General features: G+C 45.6%; 1 protein-coding gene across 4 annotated transcripts; it reads right to left on the bottom strand.

The window, feature by feature from the left end:
- Positions 1-396: 396 nt before the first annotated feature.
- On the bottom strand, positions 397-20611 carry aass (aminoadipate-semialdehyde synthase). Of its 4 annotated transcripts, none has more exons than XM_020492342.2 (24): positions 20204-20376; positions 19166-19399; positions 18560-18736; positions 17951-18035; positions 17510-17577; positions 17283-17429; positions 17041-17119; positions 16775-16902; positions 16136-16284; positions 15763-15885; positions 15162-15273; positions 14640-14699; positions 14186-14253; positions 11905-12026; positions 11519-11648; positions 11327-11437; positions 10917-11025; positions 10481-10621; positions 10192-10359; positions 9959-10054; positions 9754-9869; positions 4495-4583; positions 4105-4281; positions 397-3944 (listed from the first exon to the last, which is right to left on the bottom strand). In XM_020492342.2, exons 2-24 carry the CDS (start codon positions 19382-19384, stop codon positions 3826-3828), a joined length of 2793 nt encoding a protein of 930 aa, XP_020347931.1. In that variant the 5' UTR covers positions 19385-19399; positions 20204-20376; the 3' UTR covers positions 397-3825. The 4 variants fall into 4 exon arrangements, with proteins under 4 accessions (XP_020347931.1, XP_020347933.1, XP_020347934.1 ...); XM_020492344.2 differs by lacking the exon at positions 20204-20376 and adding an exon at positions 20485-20611 and having other exon boundaries at positions 403-3944; XM_020492345.2 differs by lacking the exon at positions 20204-20376 and adding an exon at positions 20485-20577 and having other exon boundaries at positions 403-3944; positions 19166-19396.
- Positions 20612-22316: the final 1705 nt, after the last annotated feature.

The raw sequence follows: 22316 nt of genomic DNA, 5'->3' as shown, positions 1-22316 counted from the left end.
ATGCATATTTAGAAATATCAAAAGGCACACCTTATTGGTAATTGGTGCTGCATGTCAAGTCAAATAAATCTCTTTAGAAACCTTACCTAACGCTTATGTTAAGGAAAGCAATTTATCCTAATGAAAATTGGATTTACATTTTCTTAAGAATATTTGTTCTTTAAACATTTCCCACAACCATGTAAAGTGTTAGTAAATGACGATTGACCCGTTAAACTTTTGAAATGAAAGGACGTTAAAAGCTGCTCCACAATAATACAGACATGAACTGAAAATGAACCCCTTATTCAAGATTAAAATAGTTTAGATAAAATGTTGAATGCAGTCACAACCTTCCGTGTTCTGTAGGTACTTGAGAATGAATGCCACCAATCAATTTCATCAAAGCCACACAACTTCCACACATCACTTTTCCTTTTATTTTTCTATGAAATAAACAAAACGGTGGAACAACTGCTAAGGGTTTAATCTTACAAGAAAACCCCAATATGTTCTGCGAGCAGATATAAACTCAGTGGACAGTTTTTGGTACACCACCCTGTTCACAAATGTTTTACATTTCTACAGACATAGCAAACCACGGCCACGTGACGCGCTATAAAGCAGGCAGACAGGCATTGAGGCAGTCAGTTAATGTTCGATTGAATGTTAGAATGAGCAAAACAAGTGACCTAAGCAACTTTGAGCATAGTATGGTCGCCGGTGCCAGGCGCGCTGGTTCCAGTATCTCAGAAACAGCCGGCCTCCTGGGCTTTTCACGCAACAGTGTCTAGGGTTTTTACAGATAATTTTTTTATTATTTTTTTTATTTTTTTATTTGACCTTTATTTAACCAGGCAAGTCAGTTAAGAACACATTCTTATTTTCAATGACGGCCTGGGAACAGTGGGGTAACTGCCTGTTCAGGGGCAGAACGACAGATTTGTACCTTGTCAGCTCGGACAGAATGGTGTGACAAACAAAAAAACATGCAGTCCTGTAGGCAAAAACAGCTCGTTGGTGAGAGGTCAAAAGAGAATGGCAAAGATCATGCAAGCAAACAAGCGAGCAACACAAACTAGCAAATAACAGTGGTGTGCAGAACGGCATCTCGGAACGCACAACTCGTCAGTCCTTGTCACAGATAGGTATTGCTGCAGACGACCAATCACCAACATTGGTCAATTGAGGAGTCACACTGATGGCAGAGTCTGGATTTAGTGTAAGCAGTATGGGTCCATGGCCCCCTTCCAGCCTGGTGTCAACAGTAGAGGCTGGTGGCGGTGTACTGGTGTGGGTAATGTTTTCCTGGCACACGTTAGGTCCCTTGATACCAATTGAGCGTCTGACCACCACACCTTGTAGAATCCATTCCCCGAAATATTCTGCTTGTTCTGGAGGCAAAACTGGGTCTGACCCAGTACTATATTGTAATTATTTCCCCTCTATGGCCTATTGCCTTACCTCCCTACATTCCCACACACTGTACATTGATTTTTCTATATATAAAAGTGGGAGAACTTGCCCAATTGGTGGCAGTGCCAGACGTGTCCCCCTGCTTAAGCCAGTACATGTCCAGGCCCGTCTGAAGTTTGCTAGAGAGCATTTGGATGATCCAGAAGAAGATTGGGAGAATGTCATATGGTCAGTTGAAACCAAAATAGAACTTTTTGGTAAAAACTCAACTCGTCGTGTTTGGAGGACAAAGAATGCTGAGTTGCATCCAGAGAACACCATACCTACTGTGAAGCATGGGGGTGGAAACATCATGCTTTGGGGCTGTTTTTCTGCAAAGGGACCAGGACGACTGATCCGTGTAAAGGAAAGAATGAATGGGGCCATGTATCGTGAGATTTTGAGTGAAAACCTCCTTCCATCAGCAAGGGCATTGAAGATTAAACGTGGCTGGGTCTTTCAGCATGACAATGATCCCAAGCACACCGCCCGGGCAACGAAGGAGTGGCTTCGTAAGAAGCATTTCAAGGTCCTGTAGTGGCCTAGCCAGTCTCCAGATCTCAACCCCATAGAATATATTTGGAGGGAGTTGAAAGTCCGTGTTGCCCAGCAACAGCCTCGAAACGTCACTGCTCTAGAGGAGATCTGCATGGAGGAATGGGCCAAAATACCAGCAAGTGTGTGAAAACCTTGTGAAGACTTAGAGAAAACGTTTGACCTCTGTCATTGCCAACAAAGTATTGAGATAAACTTTTGTTATTGACCAAATACTTATTTTCCACCATAACTTGCAAAAAATTCATTAAAAATCCTACAATGTGATTTTCTGGATTTTTTTTCTCATTTTGTCTGTCATAGTTGAAGTGTACCTATGATGAAAATTACAGGCCTCTCATCTTTTTAAGTGGGAGAACTTGCACAATTGGTGGCTGACAAATACTTTTTTGCCCCACTGTATAGTGTTATTGACTGTACTTGATTTTATGTGTAACTCTTGTTTCTGTCGCACTGCTTTGCTTTATCTTGGGCAGGTCACAGCTGTAAATGAGAACTTGTTCTCAACTGGCCTACCTGGTTAAAAAACTTTTTTTTAAAGATAGGTGTACCTAAAACTGGCCACTGACTATATGTGTACTTGTATATCTGTTTCAATAGAATGATAGATTATATTGGTCAATATAATCTATTTGCTTAAATAGGCATTGATAACAAATAGGCATCCCAATCTTACATTTCAACCATGTAATTACGCAGAAACAATAGGTTGCAGCACTGGAGACCATTTATATCCAATCCAGAAAATAAATACACTTGGATATTTTACTGAACAAATAGTGTTTGGGATCTTTAAATAGGATTCAACATAAATCTTTTTTGTTCTTAAAATATATCTGCACACTACTTAGAATTAGTTGTACACAAATACAGTAGATTGATTTAAAACTATTGCCCGAAAATGAGACATGGTAGGTATGAGCTATGGTTGACCGGTGATGCAGGTCACTGAGTAAAAAAGTCAAACAGTTTTTTTTTTAATTCAGAGGCTCTTGGTGAGTTCCTACAACTACTTGTTCTTATGAGCAAGCTGTCCAGGCTACGGTATTATATTAGTGCTGTTCACTCAAAAACTTATTCACTGGTCTTTTTTTAAGCAGGTACTGTACACGTTCACTCCTGATATTTCTAGCACCTTGATTGTCTGAGTGTCATCTACAATGAGCAGATAACCAAATCAATATGTAAAGATCAGCATAACTGTGCAGCAGCTGACCAACATCAGGAAAAGCATACGTTACGGTCATGGACAGACGAGACGCTTTAGCTTAGAAGGTCTGTGCAGGTCTGTGCAGATTATAGGATCGTTATGTTATAACGAGTTGTGGTTCTCCAGGTAAAGAATGGTACGGCCTTAATTAAAAAAGACTGTTCACATACAACTATTTAACAAAGTAGACTATTTGACAAAGTAGATTGCTTGTTTCAAAAGCATCCAGAATTCAGGGTGCATCTCAATAGCCACAACTTGCTTCCCCTCATATCCTGTCCTCTTGAGGATTTCTACCATATTGCCTTCCCCCACCCTGCCTTCTCAGATCAGCACAGATGAAGGACAGGAGACAAACGAAGAAAGTAACTTGAGACTATTGAGATGCATCCCGTTTCTCTGTGGCCTGGTACCCAGCCACTGATTGGCTGTATATCACATGGTGTTGCGTTACGACTAAAATAGCTTCCTTTCTTCATCTCCTTCCCTTTATCTGCACTGTTCTGAAAGAATTGAAATGAAGAATAAAAAAATGTGGGGTCTTTTTTGGGAATCAGTGCAGATGGAGGAGGATGCCAGGAAAGGAAACAAACACTATTGGGACACTGCCGATGACTCATGAGTTACTACTCTTGGATGGTGCTTTTCGAGGTGAACTTGAGGCCCTCCTCCTGCAGTCTCTTCAGTGCCGGTCCATAGATGTCCTTAGTCATTGGCACCACCAGTCCCTTCGTACGGATTTCTCCTGCAGATTGAAAGTCAGTTCAAACTTACATGTTAGGGTTGTACATTTATCTTTAGCAAAATGACAGGTTCTCTGGTGGTGGAATAAGTGTGTCATACTCAGTAAAGCCTAATCAACAACTCGGGCATGACACATGCAATAAGAATAATACACTACTGACCGTCCAGCACCATGCGAGCAGCGATGGCTGCAGGATAACCCACGGTCTTGGCCATGGCAGAGTAGCCGTTGGGGTCTCCGTAGACCACCAGGCTGATGTGCTTGGTCTCCAGCTCCCCTGTAGAGTGACGCAGGCCCACGTCGTTCCTCATGATAATCATGTCCCGCTCGCCTTCATCTGAAGGAGAGGATAAAGGACACAGTAATAGAAAGTAGAGAGAAATAATTACTATGGCTGTGTTTACACAGACGGCCCAATTGTAATATTTTTTACACTAATTTTGACCAATCACATCAGATATTTCTCAGAGCTGATGTGATTGGTCAAGAGACCAACTGGAAAAAAAAAATCTAAATTGGGTAAAGGTAGTAGTGACATTTCTTCTCTTACCAAAGGAGAGCCTGGCCTCTAAGTGCTTAGCCAGTGATGCCAGCACAGTCTCTGCATGGGGAACAGCCTCCTTACTCAGCATCCCAAACCTGAACACACACACAATTAAGAACTATAATGGCAAAGATATGAGTACAAAGTCCATGCAACTAACCCATCAGGCTATACCAATATGCTTACTGAATCCTATATCTACCTGAAGTATCTAGGGGGGGGTAAAGGATGTGTAGTATCTAGGGGACTAGAGGCTGATAAGTATCTAGGGGACTAGGGGCTGATAAGGGATGTGTAGTATCTAGAGGACTAGGGGCTGATAAGTATCTAGGGGGGGTAAGGGATGTGTAGTATCTAGAGGACTAGGGGCTGATAAGTATTCAGGGGGGGTAAGGATGTAGTATCTAGGGGACGTAAGGGATGTGTAGTATCTAGGGGACGTAAGGGATGTGTAGTATCTAGGGGACTAGGGGCTGATAAGTATCTAGGGGGGGTAAGGGTTGTGTAGTATCTAGGGGACGAGGAGCTGATAAGTATCTAGGGGTGTAAGGGATGTGTAGTATCTAGGGGACTAGGAGCTGATAAGTATCTAGGGGGTGTAAGGGATGTGTAGTATCTAGGAGCTGATATAGTTGAAGTCAGTTTACAAACACTTAGGTTGGAGTCATTAAACCCCGTTTTTCAACCACTCCACACATTTGTTAACAAACTATTGTTTTTGGACTATTGCTATTGCTTCTTTGGAAGCTTCTGATGAGCTAATTGACATAATTTCAGTCAATTGGAGGCGTACCTGTGGATGTATTTCAAGGCCTACCTTGGGAGCAAATTCCAAACGCCTGAAGGTACCACGTTCATTTGTACAAACAATAGTACGCAAGTATAAACACCATGAGACCACGCAGCTGTCATGCCGCTCAGGAAGGAGACGCGTTCTGTCTCCTAGAGATGAATGTACTTTGGTGTGAAAAGTGTAAATCAATCCCAGAACAACAGCAAAGGACCTTGTGAATATGCTGGATGAAACAGGTACAAAAGTATCCATATCCACAGTAAAATGAGTCTTCTTTCGACTTAACCTGAAAGGCCACTCAGCAAGGAAGAAGCCACTGCTCCAAAACCACCATAAAAAAAAGCCAGACTACGGTTTGCAACTGCACATGGGGACAAAGGTGGTACTTTTTGGAGAAATGTCCTCTGGTCTGATGAAACAAAAATAGAACTGTTTGGCCATAATGACCATTGTTTTGTTTGGAGGAAAAAGGGGGAGGCTTGCAAGCCGAAGAACACCATCCCAACCGTGAAGCACGGGGGTGGCAGCATCATGTCAGGGTGCTTTGCTGCAGGAGGGACTGGTGCACTTCACAAAATAGATGGCATCATGAGGCAGGAAGATTATGAGATGTTGCTTCAATATATCCACAAGACAGTCAGGAAGTTGAAGCTTGGGTCACAAATGGATCTTCCAAATGGACAATGACCCCAAGCATACTTCCAAAGTTGTGGCAAAATGGCTTAAGGACAACAATATCAAGGTATTGGAGTGGCCATCAAAGTCCTGACCTCAATCCTACAGAAAATGTGTGGGCAGAACTGATTAAGCGTGTGTGAGCAAGGAGGCCTACAAACCTGACTCAGTTACATCAGCTCTGTCAGTCAGAATGGCCCAAAATTCACCCAACTTATTGCGGGAAGCTTGTGGAAGGCTACCCGAAACGTTTGACCCAAGTTAAACAATTTAAAAAGGCAATGCAATGGGGGGGGGGGGGGGGGGGGGGGGGGGAGTGGCTGATACACGGTATATACAAAAGTATGTGAACACCCTTTCAAATGAGTGGATTCAGCTACTTCAACCACACCAATTGCTGACAGATTTATAAAATAGAGCACACTGCCATCGTCATAGACAAACATTGGCAGTAGAATGGCCTTACTGAAGAGCTCAATGGCTTTCAACGTGGCACCAGCCAACAAGTCAGTTCGTCAAATTTCTGCCCTGCTCAACTGTAAGCGCTATTATTTTGAAGTGGAAACATCTAGGAGCAACAACGGCTCAGCCGCAAAGTGGTAGGCCACACAAGCTCACAGAACGGGATCGGCGAGTGCTCAAGCGCATAGCTCGTAAAAATAGTCTGCAACACTTACTACAGAGTTCCAAATTGCCTCTGGAAGCAACGTCAGCACAAGAACTGTTCGTCGGGAGCTTCATGAAATGGATTTCCATGTCCGAGCAGCCGCACAAGCCTAAGATCACCATGCGTATTGCCAGGTGTTGGCTGGAGTGGTGTAAAGCTCACCGCCATTGGACTCGAACAGTGGAAACGCGTTCTCTGGAGTGATGAATCACACTTCACCATCTGGCAGTCCGACTGACGAATCTGAGTTTGGCAAATGCTAGGAGAACGCTACGTGCCCCAATGCATAGTGCCAACTATAAAGTTTGGTGTAGGTGGAATAATGGTCTGGGGCTGTTTTTCATGGTTTGGGGTAGGCCCTTTAGTTCCAATTGAAGGGAAAACTTAATGCTACAGCATACAATGACATTTTAGACAATTCTGTGCCTCCAACTGTGTGGTAACAGTTTTTTCGGAAGGCCCTTTCCTGTTTCAGCATAACAATGTCCTGTGCACAAATCGAGGTCCATACAGAAATGGTTTGTCGAGATCGGTGTGTAAGAACTTGACTGGCCTGTACAGAGCGCTGACCTTAACGCCATCGAACACCTTTGGGATAAATTGGGCCGACTGTGAGCCAGGCCTAATATCCCAAAATCAGTGCCCGACCTCACGAATTCTCTTGTGGCTGAAGTTAATCAAGTCTCCGCAGCAATGTTCCAACATCTAGTGGAAAGCCTTCCCAGAAGAGAGGAGGCTGTTATAGCAGCAAAGGGGGGGACCAACTCCATATTAATGACCATGATTTTGGAATGAGATGGTCATGTAGTGTAAGTATCTAGGGGGGTAGGGGATGTGTAGTACCTAAGGGATGTGTAGTACACCTAGGGGGGGTAGGGCATGTGTAGTATCTAGGGGGGGGTGGGGGGGTAGGTAGGGCATGTGTAGTATCTAGGGGGTAGGGCATGTGTAGTATCTAGGGGGGGGCATGTGTAGTATCTAGGGGGGGGTAGGGCATGTGTAGTAGCTAGGGGGGGGGGGGATGGGCAGGGCATGTGTAGTATCTAGGGGGGGGATGGGCAGGGCATGTGTAGTATCTAGGGGGGGGGGGCAGGGCATGTGTAGTATCTAGGGGGGGCGGGCAGGGCATGTGTAGTATCTAGGGGGGGGGGGGGCAGGGCATGTGTAGTATCTAGGGGGGGGGGGGCAGGGCATGTGTAGTATCTAGGGGGGGGGGGGGGCAGGGCATGTGTAGTATCTAGGGGGGGGGGCAGGGCATGTGTAGTATCTAGGGGGGGGGGGGCAGGGCATGTGTAGTATCTAGGGGGGGGGGCAGGGCATGTGTAGTATCTAGGGGGGGGGGGGCAGGGCATGTGTAGTATCTAGGGGGGGGGGCAGGGCATGTGTAGTATCTGGGGGGGGGGGGGGGCATGTGTAGTATCTAGGGGGGGGGGCATGTGTAGTATCTAGGGGGGGGGCAGGGCATGTGTAGTATCTAGGGGGGGGCAGGGCATGTGTAGTATCTAGGGGGGGGGGCAGGGCATGTGTAGTATCTAGGGGGGGGGGCAGGGCATGTGTAGTATCTAGGGGGGGGGCAGGGCATGTGTAGTATCTAGGGGGGGGGGGGCATGTGTAGTATCTAGGGGGGGGGGCATGTGTAGTATCTAGGGGGGGGGGGGCATGTGTAGTATCTGGGGGGGGGGGGCATGTGTAGTATCTAGGGGGGGGGCAGGGCATGTGTAGTATCTAGGGGGGGGGGCAGGGCATGTGTAGTATCTAGGGGGGGGGGGTAGGGCATGTGTAGTATCTAGGGGGGGTAGGGCATGTGTAGTATCTAGGGGGGGGGGTAGGGCATGTGTAGTATCTAGGGGGGGGGTAGGGCATGTGTAGTATCTAGGGGGGGGGGGTAGGGCATGTGTAGGATCTAGGGGGGTAGGGCATGTGTAGTATCTAGGGGGGGTAGGGCATGTGTAGTATCTAGGGGGGGGGGGGTAGGGCATGTGTAGTATCTAGGGGGGGGGGGGGGTAGGGCATGTGTAGTATCTAGGGGGGGGGGGGTAGGGCATGTGTAGTATCTAGGGGGGGGGGGGGTAGGGCATGTGTAGTATCTAGGGGGGGGGGGGGTAGGGCATGTGTAGTATCTAGGGGGGGGGGGTAGGGCATGTGTAGTATCTAGGGGGGGGGGGTAGGGCATGTGTAGTATCTAGGGGGGGGGGGGTAGGGCATGTGTAGTATCTAGGGGGGGGGGTGTGGGTAGGGCATGTGTAGTATCTAGGGTGGGGGGGGGGGGGCATGTGTAGTATCTAGGGGGGGGGGGGGTAGGGCATGTGTAGTATCTAGGGGGGGGGTAGGGCATGTGTAGTATCTAGGGGGGTAGGGCATGTGTAGTATCTAGGGGGGGTAGGGCATGTGTAGTATCTAGGGGGGGTAGGGCATGTGTAGTATCTAGGGGGGGTAGGGCATGTGTAGTATCTAGGGGGGGGTAGGGCATGTGTAGGATCTAGGGGGGGGTAGGGCATGTGTAGTATCTAGGGGGGGGTAGGGCATGTGTAGTATCTAGGGGTGGGGGTAGGGCATGTGTAGTATCTAGGGGTGGGGGTAGGGCATGTGTAGTATCTAGGGGTGGGGGTAGGGCATGTGTAGTATCTAGGGGTGGGGGTAGGGCATGTGTAGTATCTAGGGGGGGGGGGTAGGGCATGTGTAGTATCTAGGGGGGGTAGGGCATGTGTAGTATCTAGGGGGGGTAGGGCATGTGTAGTATCTAGGGGGGGGTAGGGCATGTGTAGTATCTAGGGGGGGAGGGCATGTGTAGTATCTAGGGGGGTAGGGCATGTGTAGTATCTAGGGGGGGTAGGGCATGTGTAGTATCTAGGGGGGTACGGCATGTGTAGTATCTAGGGGGGTTAGGGGATGTATAGTATCGAGGGGGGTAGGGCATGTGTAGTATCAAGGGGGGTAGGGCATGTGTAGTATTGAGGGGGGTAGGGCATGTGTAGTATCTAGGGGGGGTAGGGCATGTGTACTATCTAGGGGGGGTAGGGCATGTGTAGTATCTAGGGGGGGTAGGGGATGTGTAGTATCTAGGGGATGTGTGATGATATGGATGTCATGCATATACAGTGTATGGCTGTGGTTAGGACAAGGGCCTCACCATTTGAGTGTTTCCATTTTGAAGGGGTCTTGGCCGATGCGGTCGTAAACAGCTCCCTCGAAGGCCTTGTCCGAGGTGGAGGGGTGCAGGCCAATCTGGTTACACAGCAGCTCTTTCTGTTGTACAGGGAAAAGACAGAATATAGGTAAAGAACCGCCCAAGAGGCATGAGCTGGTAATAAAGTTGTTATAAACAGGATTCTTACCCAGGAGACAGGAGCGGAGGTGTGCTTCAGCATGGGGCAGGGGTCAGTGTTGATCAGACCCAGCTTCACAAAGCCACTCATGGCCTCGGAGAAACCCTGGTGGACAAGACACAGAATTTACTGACCACTGAATCAGACAGGAGGAAAGAATAGCAGTTTTGCAATGTTGTTAGCAGCACCATGCTCCATCCAATTAGAACCACATTGTTGTAAAGGTCAGTGGCAGTACCTACCTTGAAGCGGAGTGTTCCTCTGATGAGTGTGTGGGCTGACTCGATGCCGTACTGTTCTGAGTATTTGGTGCTGTCGCGGTTGGGGAAGCCCTCCAGGTTGAAGCCGGGCAAGAAGTCCATGGGAGCCGTGGATTCCATCAGAGTGCCGCCCGCTGGGATGCTCACCACCTGGGAACAGAGGATGAAGTTACCCCAGAACACTGATCTAAGGTCAGCTTTGCGTCACTAACCCTTATGGTTCAGGTTAAGTTTTTGGGGAGGATATGCTGATGCTAGATGGCCACTGTACCTCGTTGTCCTTGAGGAAGATGGCAGGGCTGATGGTATTGAGGAGGACTCCATATGGACTCCAGCTGAATTTGTAGCGCAGAGGATTGTCTGAGCATTCTGGTGCAGGGAGTCCACCACAGAATGAACTGTATGACTCAATCTAAGGAGATACACGTAAATGGCTTTACAACAATTTACACATAGACATCTACCCAATGTTGTCAACACAGTCATATTTACATCAAACAATGTACAAATCAAAGACACCGTTTCAATCTGTTGGGCCCGCAATCAATAATGCTGCCAAGGAAACAGACAAAATGCCAGTCATCTCTTCGACATACGCTCAATCAATCATTATGTACAGCCCCACAATCACCCAAACACTTCCTCTCAAAATCACAAATCACTCAAACGTATAGCTTCTGTCACAATCTTCCTCACGTTTCACTTACAGTGCAGCCGTCCGCCTTGGCTTGGTCGATGCACTCCATAGCCAGCATGTGGTCGATGCCAGGGTCCAGGCCCATCTCATTCACTATGGTGATGCCAGCTTCCTCAGCACTGGAGGGAAACACACACAAAAAACCCATTCAGCCACACCGGCCCCACATGGAGCCAATACACTTGACTACTAGCTTATCCGGGCTAATGCCATGCCAAGTAATTAGGTCAAGTGTCTTGGTGCCTGCCTGCCTGTAGTTTACATTATGTCAACTGTGTATCAAATAGCCCACGGTTAGCATCAAGACAAGATAAAAACATTTTACCATTAAATCTCCACTTCTACATAGATATGTTTTCCCCTAACCCCACCCCACCCCTCATACTTTAAAACCCAGAGGAATCTCCTCTTCTCCCCTACCTCTGTTGGAGGTCCTTCATGGCTGGACTCAGGTAGCTGGCTGTCACCATGTTTACCTTCTTGTTGATGCAGTGTTTGGCGATCACAGGATGATACCCGTACGGCAGCATACTGAGGGCATAAACAGCACAGTACATGTGACAATGACACACTCACTGCACATTCACCTCAGGTGTGTGTGTGTGTGTGTACCTAATGACTAGGTCATGGTCTTTGACCAGGGACTCCAGATGGCCCTCCTGACTGGTGACATCCAGCATGACAGGGATCGTGTTGGGGTATTTCCCTGCCAGCTCCTCTGCCTGGGTCAACAACACTGATGCTAAAACACAAGACATGGACAACAGCTGTGAGATAGATGGGAGGGGTGAAAGATGAGTGAAATTTAAAGCTGAAAAAAAAAAAGAAAAATGGGCCAGGGCTTGAGCCCTGAGGCACCCCTTACATTTAATTAAGTAATTGGAGATGTACACACAATAGATTGCATCCAGTTAAACATTTAAATAATTAATTCATCATCAGCTGGGTATTTGTGAATATAGTGGGAACAGTGTAAAATGTCCTTTTCAGAGGCTTACCAACAGTGATTTGAGTCCCTGGGTCCCGGGTGAGGTACTCAATGACAGGGCCCGACACATAACCAGAACCCAGTAGTAGCACTCGCTTCATTCCACTCCTCTTCATGATCTTGGCTTGCTCACTGAGGGGATGTGGGGTTATACAGTGTGAGCACAGAATAAAGTCATCACAGACAGAGTTTCTTTCTCACACACACATAATGATTAGCTGAAGCAATCTTGCTCAGTTAGAACCAGTGATATGCTTACCAAGCAGAGATGGGGATGTGGGTGGGCAATACAATTAATTTAATATAAATCCACAGTTTTAATTGCATCCTTGTAAGAAATTACTACGACAAAACATTACAAGAGGGAGTTCCCCCAACCACATCACACACTAAAAATGAAAGACTAAGATTTTTGTAAACCAAGCTGATGCACTGTGGTGAAGTATATTAAAATCAAAACTAAAATGGGATTCAATCAATGAAATGTATTTAAATTTTAAAAAACAGGGTGATCAGCAAACACACAGCAAAATGTGATTCAAACACAGACATGAAATTTAAATTAAAACCGGATGATTCCACTACTGGCCACCGTACAGTCCAAAGGTCACCATGGCAGCCTCTTCTATCAGTGACCTGCAGAATCAGCAGCACTCTCTCCCCCAATACCCCCTCCCCCACAGAATCCAATTGGCAGCCTCAGCCTAATTGGACGTGACACTGTACATGTGCACAAGAGTACATAGAGCCAGCACGAGGTCCGGCAAGCCATCCACTGACAATGGAGGGGGTGGCCTCTAATTAAAAAATAGACGGGGGATTCCCCTCAGGAGCCTATTTGCCTCAAGTGTACATATCTTAAGAGCAATACCCAATCAGAGGGATTCGAAGACTTAAGATCCTGAGACATGGCTTGTCTAGAGAGGTGAATGTGTAAGGTCAACGCATCAACCAAAAACCACTCAAAATGGTATGAAACGGAAGCCTTGCTCTTAGTATCATCATTATGAAGAAGGGATTGCCACCATTTCTAGTTGTACTCTCTCTCCAGGATTGACCATGCTTGAAGAGGCTTGAGCGTGGTGGCCTTTGAGTGATAATTTTGAACACAAGGTGCTCATCTGGGTCATGGTTCAGTCAGGGTCAAACTGTCAGTGTGAAGACAAACCATGAACAAATTCTCAGACCAGAGCAAACCATCTTTCTCTAGCTACTTGTTAAGACAACCTTGAAAAGGGCACAATACATGAATACAGTAGTCTAAGAAAGCTTCTTTAGAAAAGAGCTACAATGTTTAAGAAAGCAAAGTCTATGTGAAAAGAACAAGGGAGATAAGAGTCCTCTTTTTGCATGCAAGTTTATATTTGATTAGTAAACAAATATTTTGGTTAAAAACATTGAAGTTAATATGATTGATGGTGGAAGATTTTCAAATTTCACAACAGAGGGAACAATGAACAGAAATGGGATGATTTTCTTGTTTGCATGACAAAATGAAGGGACAGGACAGAGGGGGGTGTTTTAGAATGAGAAGAGACTTGTCTACCCACGAAAGAGCCCCTCAGTGAGAGAGAACTCCTGCACCGCAGTAGAAGGGACGGCAGAGGCGATGGCATGTTAGCCATGCAAGGTGTTAGGGCGGGGGTAGACTGGCACACACCAGCACACCGTGAGAGCACTGTGCAAGGACGGAACAACAAGGTGAGGGTTAGTGGAAACTCCGGCAGACGGCACCTGATGGCCTGTAGCGAAATGCCCTGAGTCTGGGGCAAGATAGAGCTTTCCCTGCTGGGTGGAAGACATTATACCCTAAAGCCTGAGCTCGACAATGAGGGAGGGGAAAAGCTACAAATAGCAGCTATTAAGCACATAATGCGTCTATTATGCTGCTCACTAGGTATGCTATGCTAATGCTAGGTCATAGACTACAGTTTGTAGCAGATGTCAAATTTGACACCTACTGAATGTTTTACCTGTAAAGGAATCTTTAGAGATGGCACCATTACCTCCATGTGACAAGCATATTTACCAAAGCAATTTCAGATTTATTTATTGGAAAACACAAAGCCAACAACATGAAGCTTACCAAACTAGCATACAATTGTGCAGAAACTGCATTCTCAGATCAGTTATTATATAGATAACATAAATGCTGTTTAACTGTTATAACATTAAAGAAAGCACATTCAAATCTCAAGGGCTTCAACAGTAAAATCTGTTTTGTTATAACAGTCACACAAAATCATCCTGAAAACACACAAATCACTAGATATATTGACATGCAATCTTACCTTCGTTCACGAAGGTCTTCAATGTATTCAAACTTTGGGGTAAGCTTTCCTTCTGACGTTATCACAGCCTTCAATGGAGGAAAGATTAACAACAAATGTAAAAGTCCAATGTCTTTAAAAATACATTTAAATGTACAAATATGCCATAACTGACAAACATAAATGTCTGACAAAACAAGTCAGTGTCTATTGCGCATCACATGACAACTGTAGTCCAAAAGTCAAATGAAAAACATGTATACAGATTGTAAACTCTCCTGAAATCAACATACTTCAGCGTAAAACACACAACGCAGCCAACAACAAGATCTTGGTTAGCTATTATCACAATGCAAGAGCAAATCATTTCATAACTAGTTACCGGTAAAGCTGCATCTAGGTTTCAAGACCATAGCCTTTTCGTTCATGATGCAAAAATTATTGCGTAAGAGGGATGTGTGTGTGTGATACTCACATCCCTAACTTGAGGTGAGAAGTCCTCTTCTTCAAGAGGCCTGGTGGCATCGGAGGGCAGCTGAGGAAGACAGAACCGGGAAGTAGTTAATTCTGCAAAGAACAGAATTCCCCATAAGCAGCCATCACTGGCAAGCAGTGGCAGCTACAGTGTGGGGTCGTCACTAGTTACCACAGCCACAAAGTCTGAATTATGGCTAAACCCTGCCTATTTCTACAATTTCTTCTTCAAATCTGATTTTAAACCCAAAACCAACCCTAACGTAAACCACACTGCTTACCTTATGACTAACCTTAAATTAAGAACAAAAAAAGCACATTTTTGTTTTCATACACTTTTACAATACAGACCATTTACATTTTTGTGGCCGTGGTAACTAGCGACAAGTAATCAGTGGCAGCTACAGTGCGGTAAGCTGGAACGGACAAGCTTAACCTGAGATGCTGTTGTGTGCTTGCATGGCTGCATTCCACACTTAGACAACCCTCTCCCCAAACAAACTAACGGAGCAGTGCACCTTACCATCTCCCAAATGTAGGGAAAGAGGCGGTCTCCGAAATACTCAGTGGCTTCAATGGGGAGCTGGGCAGGAAGGTTATCAATAGAGCACATGAGGATACCTGTGCCCTCCACGCTGGAAAGACAAAGACACAATCAAAGAAGATCAGATAATATGCAAGGCCTGGTGGGAGTACATTATGTATGGGTGTTTGTACCAATGACTGTATGTGAATGGACAATGCCATCGATCACAGGACATTCATTCCTATGTGAAGACTCAATAGTGCATTGAAGCCAAATTAAGTCTTAAGATGGCCTTTCATGGAGACCTAACATGCAGTTTGAGCTACTCCAGGAAGGGCTGTGCTGCCCCATCTTACTGAGTAACAAGTTGAAGGCCGACACACACACACACACATACATACACACACACACACACATGTTCAAGGACATACATCTGGTGTATTAGAAGCAATTATTTGTACCACGATTGTCTTCAAAAATTTAAATTAAAATCCACACGAAGATTGCCATTTTCCCCTTCACTATAAATGTACCGCGGTCGGCCTTTAACTTCCATGGCGTCAATGAGAGGGGGCAGTCATTCTCCCCTGGTGTGTACCTGTCGTGGTCTATGTGCTGGTCCGCATCGTACATACAGAAGGGCTTATCGATGGAGGTGCACTCAGTCATGAACTCAATAGAGCCGCCCATGTCGGCAGATATGTCACAGATCGCCAGGAGCCTGAGGAAAAAGAAAGACAGGAAGTAATGAGGGAAGATAAGAAAAGAGGTAGAGTCCATATCAGATTTAATCAGCCAGTCAGGTCACGGTGACTGCACTCCACACTCTTTGGTTGAGCTCCCATAGAACGTAAACATTATTGAAGATAAGCATTGACTTTTGACCGCAAACACCTATAGCGGGCTTCTGACTGAGATAGTCCCCGTCCTTATCGCAAATCCAATTGTTCAGCTGATTACCTGGAACTTACTTGTGTGGTAGCTCTGGCCATCCCTCCGTAGCGGCGGCGGAGGGCTTGACGTGCGTCAGGAGCCTCTGGGCGTCCAGCCGCCTGAGGAGCCGCGGTGTCTGGGGGTCCCAGTAGATGCCGTTGATCAGGCACGTGGTGTAGGGCGCCACCTGAGGCCAGGAGGACAAAAAGTAGGCAGAGTCATTGTCAATGCAATTGTTTCCACTACTTCTCCCACACTGCCGCCGCTACCACTATGGCCGCCTCCGCTATGGCTGTTGCCACAGCTGCTACCACATCAACCTAAACCAATTCTACCACCACTGACAACTAGTCTTCCACATATCTGCAAAACATATTGACAAGACATTAACAAACCCAGTTCCACAACCTACCATCTACATAATCATATTTGACATCTCAGCTTGTTCAGGGTGGTCACCCACTGACAGACTATAAGCCAATATAACCTGTGTTTTGCAATAGGAGAAAATGCTGGGCCCCCCATTTCCCCTATGAGTGCTTAGTGAGCCAATCAGCTCAGGCTTCAGACAGACCAGTGTGGCTGTGTCAAAGGACTCGCAGCTCCTGGCTGAGCAGCAGGAACAGGTGAACTTATTGAACTGGTTGCAACAGAGGGAAAGGCAGAAGCAGACTCACACTGGTTCTAAAGTGCGATGTGTACAGTTCCGGGTGATACTCGTACTCCAGGGGGTCATAAACACCATCACTCTTCCTCATCAGATGGTGGTGACGACTCAGAACGGTGGCGTACACTCGGGACATGTCTGAAACCAGAGAGACGGAGATAGCAGTGTCACACAGTGAACATTAAACAGAACACATACATTAATATGATAATACATATCATATGCATGAAATATAGAATATGCAAATGCACCCTATCAGAAATGGGGATGTAGTACCTCCAGTTTGAGACACATCTTTCAGCTCATGAGGCTCCACGTATTCTACAGGAAGCTCATTGATGATATCTTGTGCACCCTACATTATAGGACAAAGTAGTTGAAGATAAGGTATAAATTCCCATGTTGTAGAATTCACTTATCACTTGACCTTCCTAACACCTTTATCTACTTGTATGAACAGGTTGTGTTTGATGATGGTTTAGTCCTAGTTTGTCTTGGGTTACACTAGGTCTACCTACCTTGGAGACATTGCCTGTTCCGGTGAAGACAAAAGTCACTGGGCCGATGGACTTGGGCATGAGGCCCATGGAGATCTCGTACCCACAATCCCTCACTGCCTGGATGGCCTGGCTGACATTCCTGTAGTTATGGGCCATACCGATGTGCTGTGACACAGGAAGTGATGGCAGAGGTTCAGTGGAGGAAGCATTGAAATTACATGGACTCCACTGGGTCAAATCCTTACCATAAAAGGAGTGTGGTGTCCCAACGCCAGAAAACGAAGTCCCAAACCATGCAATATATTGATCATTCCTGTAAGGAAGAATATAGAAAAAGGGAAACAAAGTAGGAACACTGCTTTGATAATAGATGTTGGACAAAAGGGCATTTGAAAATAGGGATAGATACGGGAAAAATGTGTAAATTCAACTAGTGTTAATATTTTATTATTTACAATGGTGCCCTGAGGACAGCAATACAACAATTCAAAATGTAGATTTACCAAGATCAGCACGGACTAGTGGAACCTCAAGAGCTAATCATCTCTGAGAACAGGTTTGGTGTGTAAACAACGCAAAAGCACGAGGCCAAAGAAATGGAGGTGTTCTACACGATCTTTGGAATTAGAAACACATCGGGTGACTGACTGTCACCTGTATTCTTGGGATGTCGGACAAAAGTATACCTGCAACGCCAGCCCACTGTCCGAATGCCACGATACGGAAGCCATTGGCGTCGACCATCTTCTCATAGTCGATGAGACGCACTTCCTAGAAAGACCAGAGGATGTGAACTAGTACTAGTAACTAGTACTGGGAATTGCCAGGGACCTCACAATACGTATTGCGTTTCGATACTGTGATTTTATTGAGATGCGATGTTCCAAACATATTGCTCACCATATGTCTACTGCAGAGGGACAAGAGACAAGTTTTGATCAGTCATGGAAAATTGTTTTAAAAAGTGTTGAAAACAAATTGGCTCCCTATTTATAAAAGAAGATGGAGAACAAGCTATAAAAAGGAAGTTTTGGTGCAGGTACAGAGAACAAGCGCAAAAATAATATTGCAATATTTTCAAAACCATAAGATATCGTCAAAAATAATATCCTGATATATAACTGCATAAATTCCCCCCCCCCCATCACTATGAATGGATGAGGCACAGCAGGTGCATCCAAACCATTATGTGAACATGCTTTTTGTTTAGGCTAGGGAACAATACCCATTGACCCAGAACAACTGTCTGACTCTTAGTTTAAGGTCGTACTTGGATAGAGCAACAACGGCCTTACCTTTTTGAGCAGGTCATCCAGTAGACCCATGTTAGCTTCCTGTGCTTTGATGGTGTGAGAGAAGAAGGCATAGGTCTTTCTGGGGTAAAGTTTCTCCTCCGGAGGACTCTTGACGCCAATGATCAACGAGGCCTCGGAAATGTCCTCGGAAATGATGGCCCCCGCTTTCTCATAATACTGAAATGAAACATACAAAAAGGTCAAAATCGTTTAGAAGCTAGTTCAGAAGACCTTTTCCAATGCCAGTTGCCAACACCTAACCAAATTTTTTAATTTGTCATTCAATACACTTTTGTTTTATTCAGTTGCGTAAAAGTTCAAACAGCAGTCCTTTGATAGTCAAATACTTTTATCTTAACCTTAATTTCGAACAATAATATGTTACATGTTGTTTACTAGACATTGGGGAGGTCCTCCTATAGTAACCAGAGACACATCACATAAACCTAATTTATAGATCACAATGTGCAGTTTTTTTCTCCTATTTTTGCTGAACATAGGCCTCCTTTGATCTCCAACCATTGGCTGTGAGCATGTTTATTCAACAGCAGTGATCACCAGCCATTGGATGTGTGTATGTTTTAACCAACAACAGTGTTCACTCACATTCTCGTGGATGGCTCTTCGGTTGGAAGGCTGGACGAGGACCTTGTGGCCAGCATGGACGATCTCTTTAACGTGGCGCGGAGCCAGGGGCGCCCGTCTCTCCCACACGTTGATGTCCTCACGCCGGATGGCCATGACGCGCTTGTGATGCTCATAGCGCCTCTGGCCACAGAGGCAGCTCCTCGTCCCTCTAGCCTGGTGTCTTAGGAGTCGCAACATGGCTATACCCCACTGCTTTAGACAAGAGTGAGAGGGACGAGCCAGTCAACAATTCAGTGATAAATGATCTGACACAAAATTATCAGACAAAGTATGACATTCACTGCATCCAAATAGAGGAGCTGTTCAAACAGAGGCCATGTAAAATGTCTGGTTTAGTCTGCTAGGAGGCAGGTTGCACAACAGCCAGCGGAAACGCCTGGTTTAGTTCAGAAAGGCTAGAAGATTTGAACGACAGCCACACACCACACACACAATGCCGATTGAATACTCTTGTCACCCATCAAATAATTAGTCTGATTTCTGCAAGGCACCTTAATCACATTACATGATTTTTCAAAAGGTTTGATTGATAGATTAGACAATTACACAGGCCTATAGACAGCCACCTCATCCATGAGGGCTATGAAATTGGCAGACTGCACTTTTTGCGTAAGTAACCTGCAGTAGGCTAGCCCATCAGAGGAGAAACCTAAAGGACACAAAACAATAATCTAGCAAGCCAACACTACCGCCAGACAACATGGAGAGAGAACGTTAGCTATTACAATTTCAAATGCACGATGGAAGCCAAAACACACTAAAATGATATACATGGATTTTCTGATGTGTAATGAGCACTAAAACCTTATAAAAACGATACATCTATATCGTCAACAGGCCTATCCGCACAGCACTCTCGTAGGCATAATGTCCATAAGCACATTTAGACTAACGGCATCCGGTCTAACTCGACTGATAGTTCGCTCAACTAAGTAAAAGGCATTGGATACTGTAGTAAACATCACGAGACAAACTACACATAGCATATTTACTCACCTCGAATACTCGAGGAAAGTGTAAACAAATGGCAAGTATATCTATCCCACCTTTCTATAACTAGCTAACAGTTACTTTCGCAAACAGATGTCCGATATGCAATGTGGCGGAAGTCTTTCTAGGTGCACAAAAGGTAGCCTACAGTGTCGTTCAGAGGTGACAAGAATATGGCGTGGATGGGATACACAGCACAGTGAATATTGCGATGTAGGCTGTGGCCTGCGGAATTCGTAGATATATATCAATCAGATGAGGTTATAATGACAGTGGCCATGCCTTACCAGTCAGTGTAATGGATGATCTGCGAGGGGAGGGGGTAACTGCTGAATCTCCCCAGATTGCTCCCACCAATCCCATCGCAACGCAAAGGATCGGCCTCTTGTCCTTGTACTTAACTTATTCTTCGGTGGGGTTTATCGGCGGTTGGCATCCAATGTTACAGTGCATTACCGCCACCTACTGTACTGGAGTGTGGGCAAGAGACATGGAGAAACGAAATCCTACCTGCCAGCCCCGTTGCTCTTAAAAAATATAACAAAATACTTGAGACTATATCTAATGACGTTCTACTCAATATACTGTAGCAACCCACAGAGACAGCTGTGTGTTATGAGTTATGCTGTTCATTTGGGGAGAGGAGCACTGCAAGTTTAAGACCATGCTTAGCCATTGTTCCCTCTCTTACGTTTGGTCTTAACAAGAGATGGTCACTGTTGTTTTATACTGTGATCCTTGATTTATTTGGTGTAGGCAATGGCCAAACAGTAGCCTGTATTGAATTGGGTTAATAAACCGTGAATTCATAAACTCAATCCTCTGTCTGGACATTTGTTCATTTATGATCTAGCCAGGTCATTACAATACTCGTTAAACTCATTTCCTGTATCCCCTTCTCCCTCACTAGATCTCAGCCTCTCTCTCCTTCTGATACTGCCCACACTGTAGCAATACAGTACATGCTGCACGGTCTCTGTTTCCTGGCAATAATCACAATTTCCTGTTGGATGCTTTCCTTTCAAAATTAAGGACTTATTCAACTGGCTGTGTCCCACCCTTAATCTTGTAAAAATCTTCTGTCCCTTCCTGCCATCCTCCCTGACTTTCCTCTGTACTTGAAATATATGCCTGCCCTTAGTATCTCTATTCCACTGCTCCTCCCATCTCTGCACCATCACTGTCCATATCAGGCTTTTTGCCTCTGCCTTGCTCATTGAAACTACAACATCAACATCCCCACTTCCAAGTGCTTCTTTAGCAAGAACATCATCTGTCTCGTTCCCCTCCACCCCCACATGGGCTGGGACCCAAATAAATCTTAACTGTGTACCCATCTGTCTAATCCTGGCATGGGTTTGTAGCACCTCATAAAGCAGGTCCTGTCTGCTACGTGACCTAAAGGACTGGAGACTCATCAACACTGCACATGAATCAGAGCAAATAACTACTCTGTCTGGCTTGACTTCCTCCATCCACTGCAATGCCAACAGTATGGTCATCAGCTCTGCTGTATTTAAAGCCAGATGATCTGCTGTATATATATCCTGCACTACAAATGCTGACCCAGTACGTCCTGTCCTTGGATCTTTTGAACCATCTGTGTAAATGGCCACAAAATCCTGATACCCAGTTTCCAGACATCTCTTAAACATAGCAGATGGATCAACACCCTCCCTGTCTTTCTGTAGTCTCTATACGCTTCTAGATCAACTACTGGAGGTGGGAATAGCCATAGTGGGTTCACAGGAATAGCTACCATTAGACTAAACTCCCTTCCATACAGTCCCATCTCCTTCACTTGGGAATTACCCACCCACTCAAAGCTTGTGGCCTGTCTTCGGTCATGTTCCCAGCATGCCTGTAAAATCTATTTTTCAGGATGAGACACCCCATGTCCCTATAGGCTGACCCAATAATGAATTGCCAGCTGTTGTCTCCTAATCTGCAATGGCATATCCCCCATCTCCACCTGTAGTGCAGCCACTGGGGACGTCCGAAACATCCCAATACATATTCGGAGTCCTTGTCCCTGCATGACATCTAGCCTTTCCAATGATGTCCGGGCTGCCGAACCATACCCTATACTGCCATAGTCTATTACAGAGCAGATCAATGC

The sequence above is a fragment of the Oncorhynchus kisutch genome, linkage group LG10 (assembly GCF_002021735.2).
Source record: "Oncorhynchus kisutch isolate 150728-3 linkage group LG10, Okis_V2, whole genome shotgun sequence".
In the NCBI taxonomy this organism is placed as follows: Eukaryota; Metazoa; Chordata; class Actinopteri; order Salmoniformes; family Salmonidae; genus Oncorhynchus; species Oncorhynchus kisutch.
The sequence above is the reverse complement of the archived record's forward strand: the minus strand, read 5'-3'. Positions and strand labels throughout refer to the sequence as shown.

What these genes read in the sequence shown, in the direction of transcription:
- aass (XM_020492344.2), bottom strand. Translation starts at nt 19,384, where the DNA reads ATGTTGCGACTCCTAAGACACCAGGCTAGAGGGACGAGGAGCTGCCTC. An exon ending in GAAGACCTTCGTGAACGAAG is followed by an intron (nt 12,027 to 14,185) that starts GTAAGATTGCAT and finishes ACATCCCCTCAG; the next exon opens with TGAGCAAGCCAAGATCATGA. An exon ending in TCTTCCTCAAGGACAACGAG is followed by an intron (nt 10,360 to 10,480) that starts GTACAGTGGCCA and finishes CTCTGTTCCCAG; the next exon opens with GTGGTGAGCATCCCAGCGGG.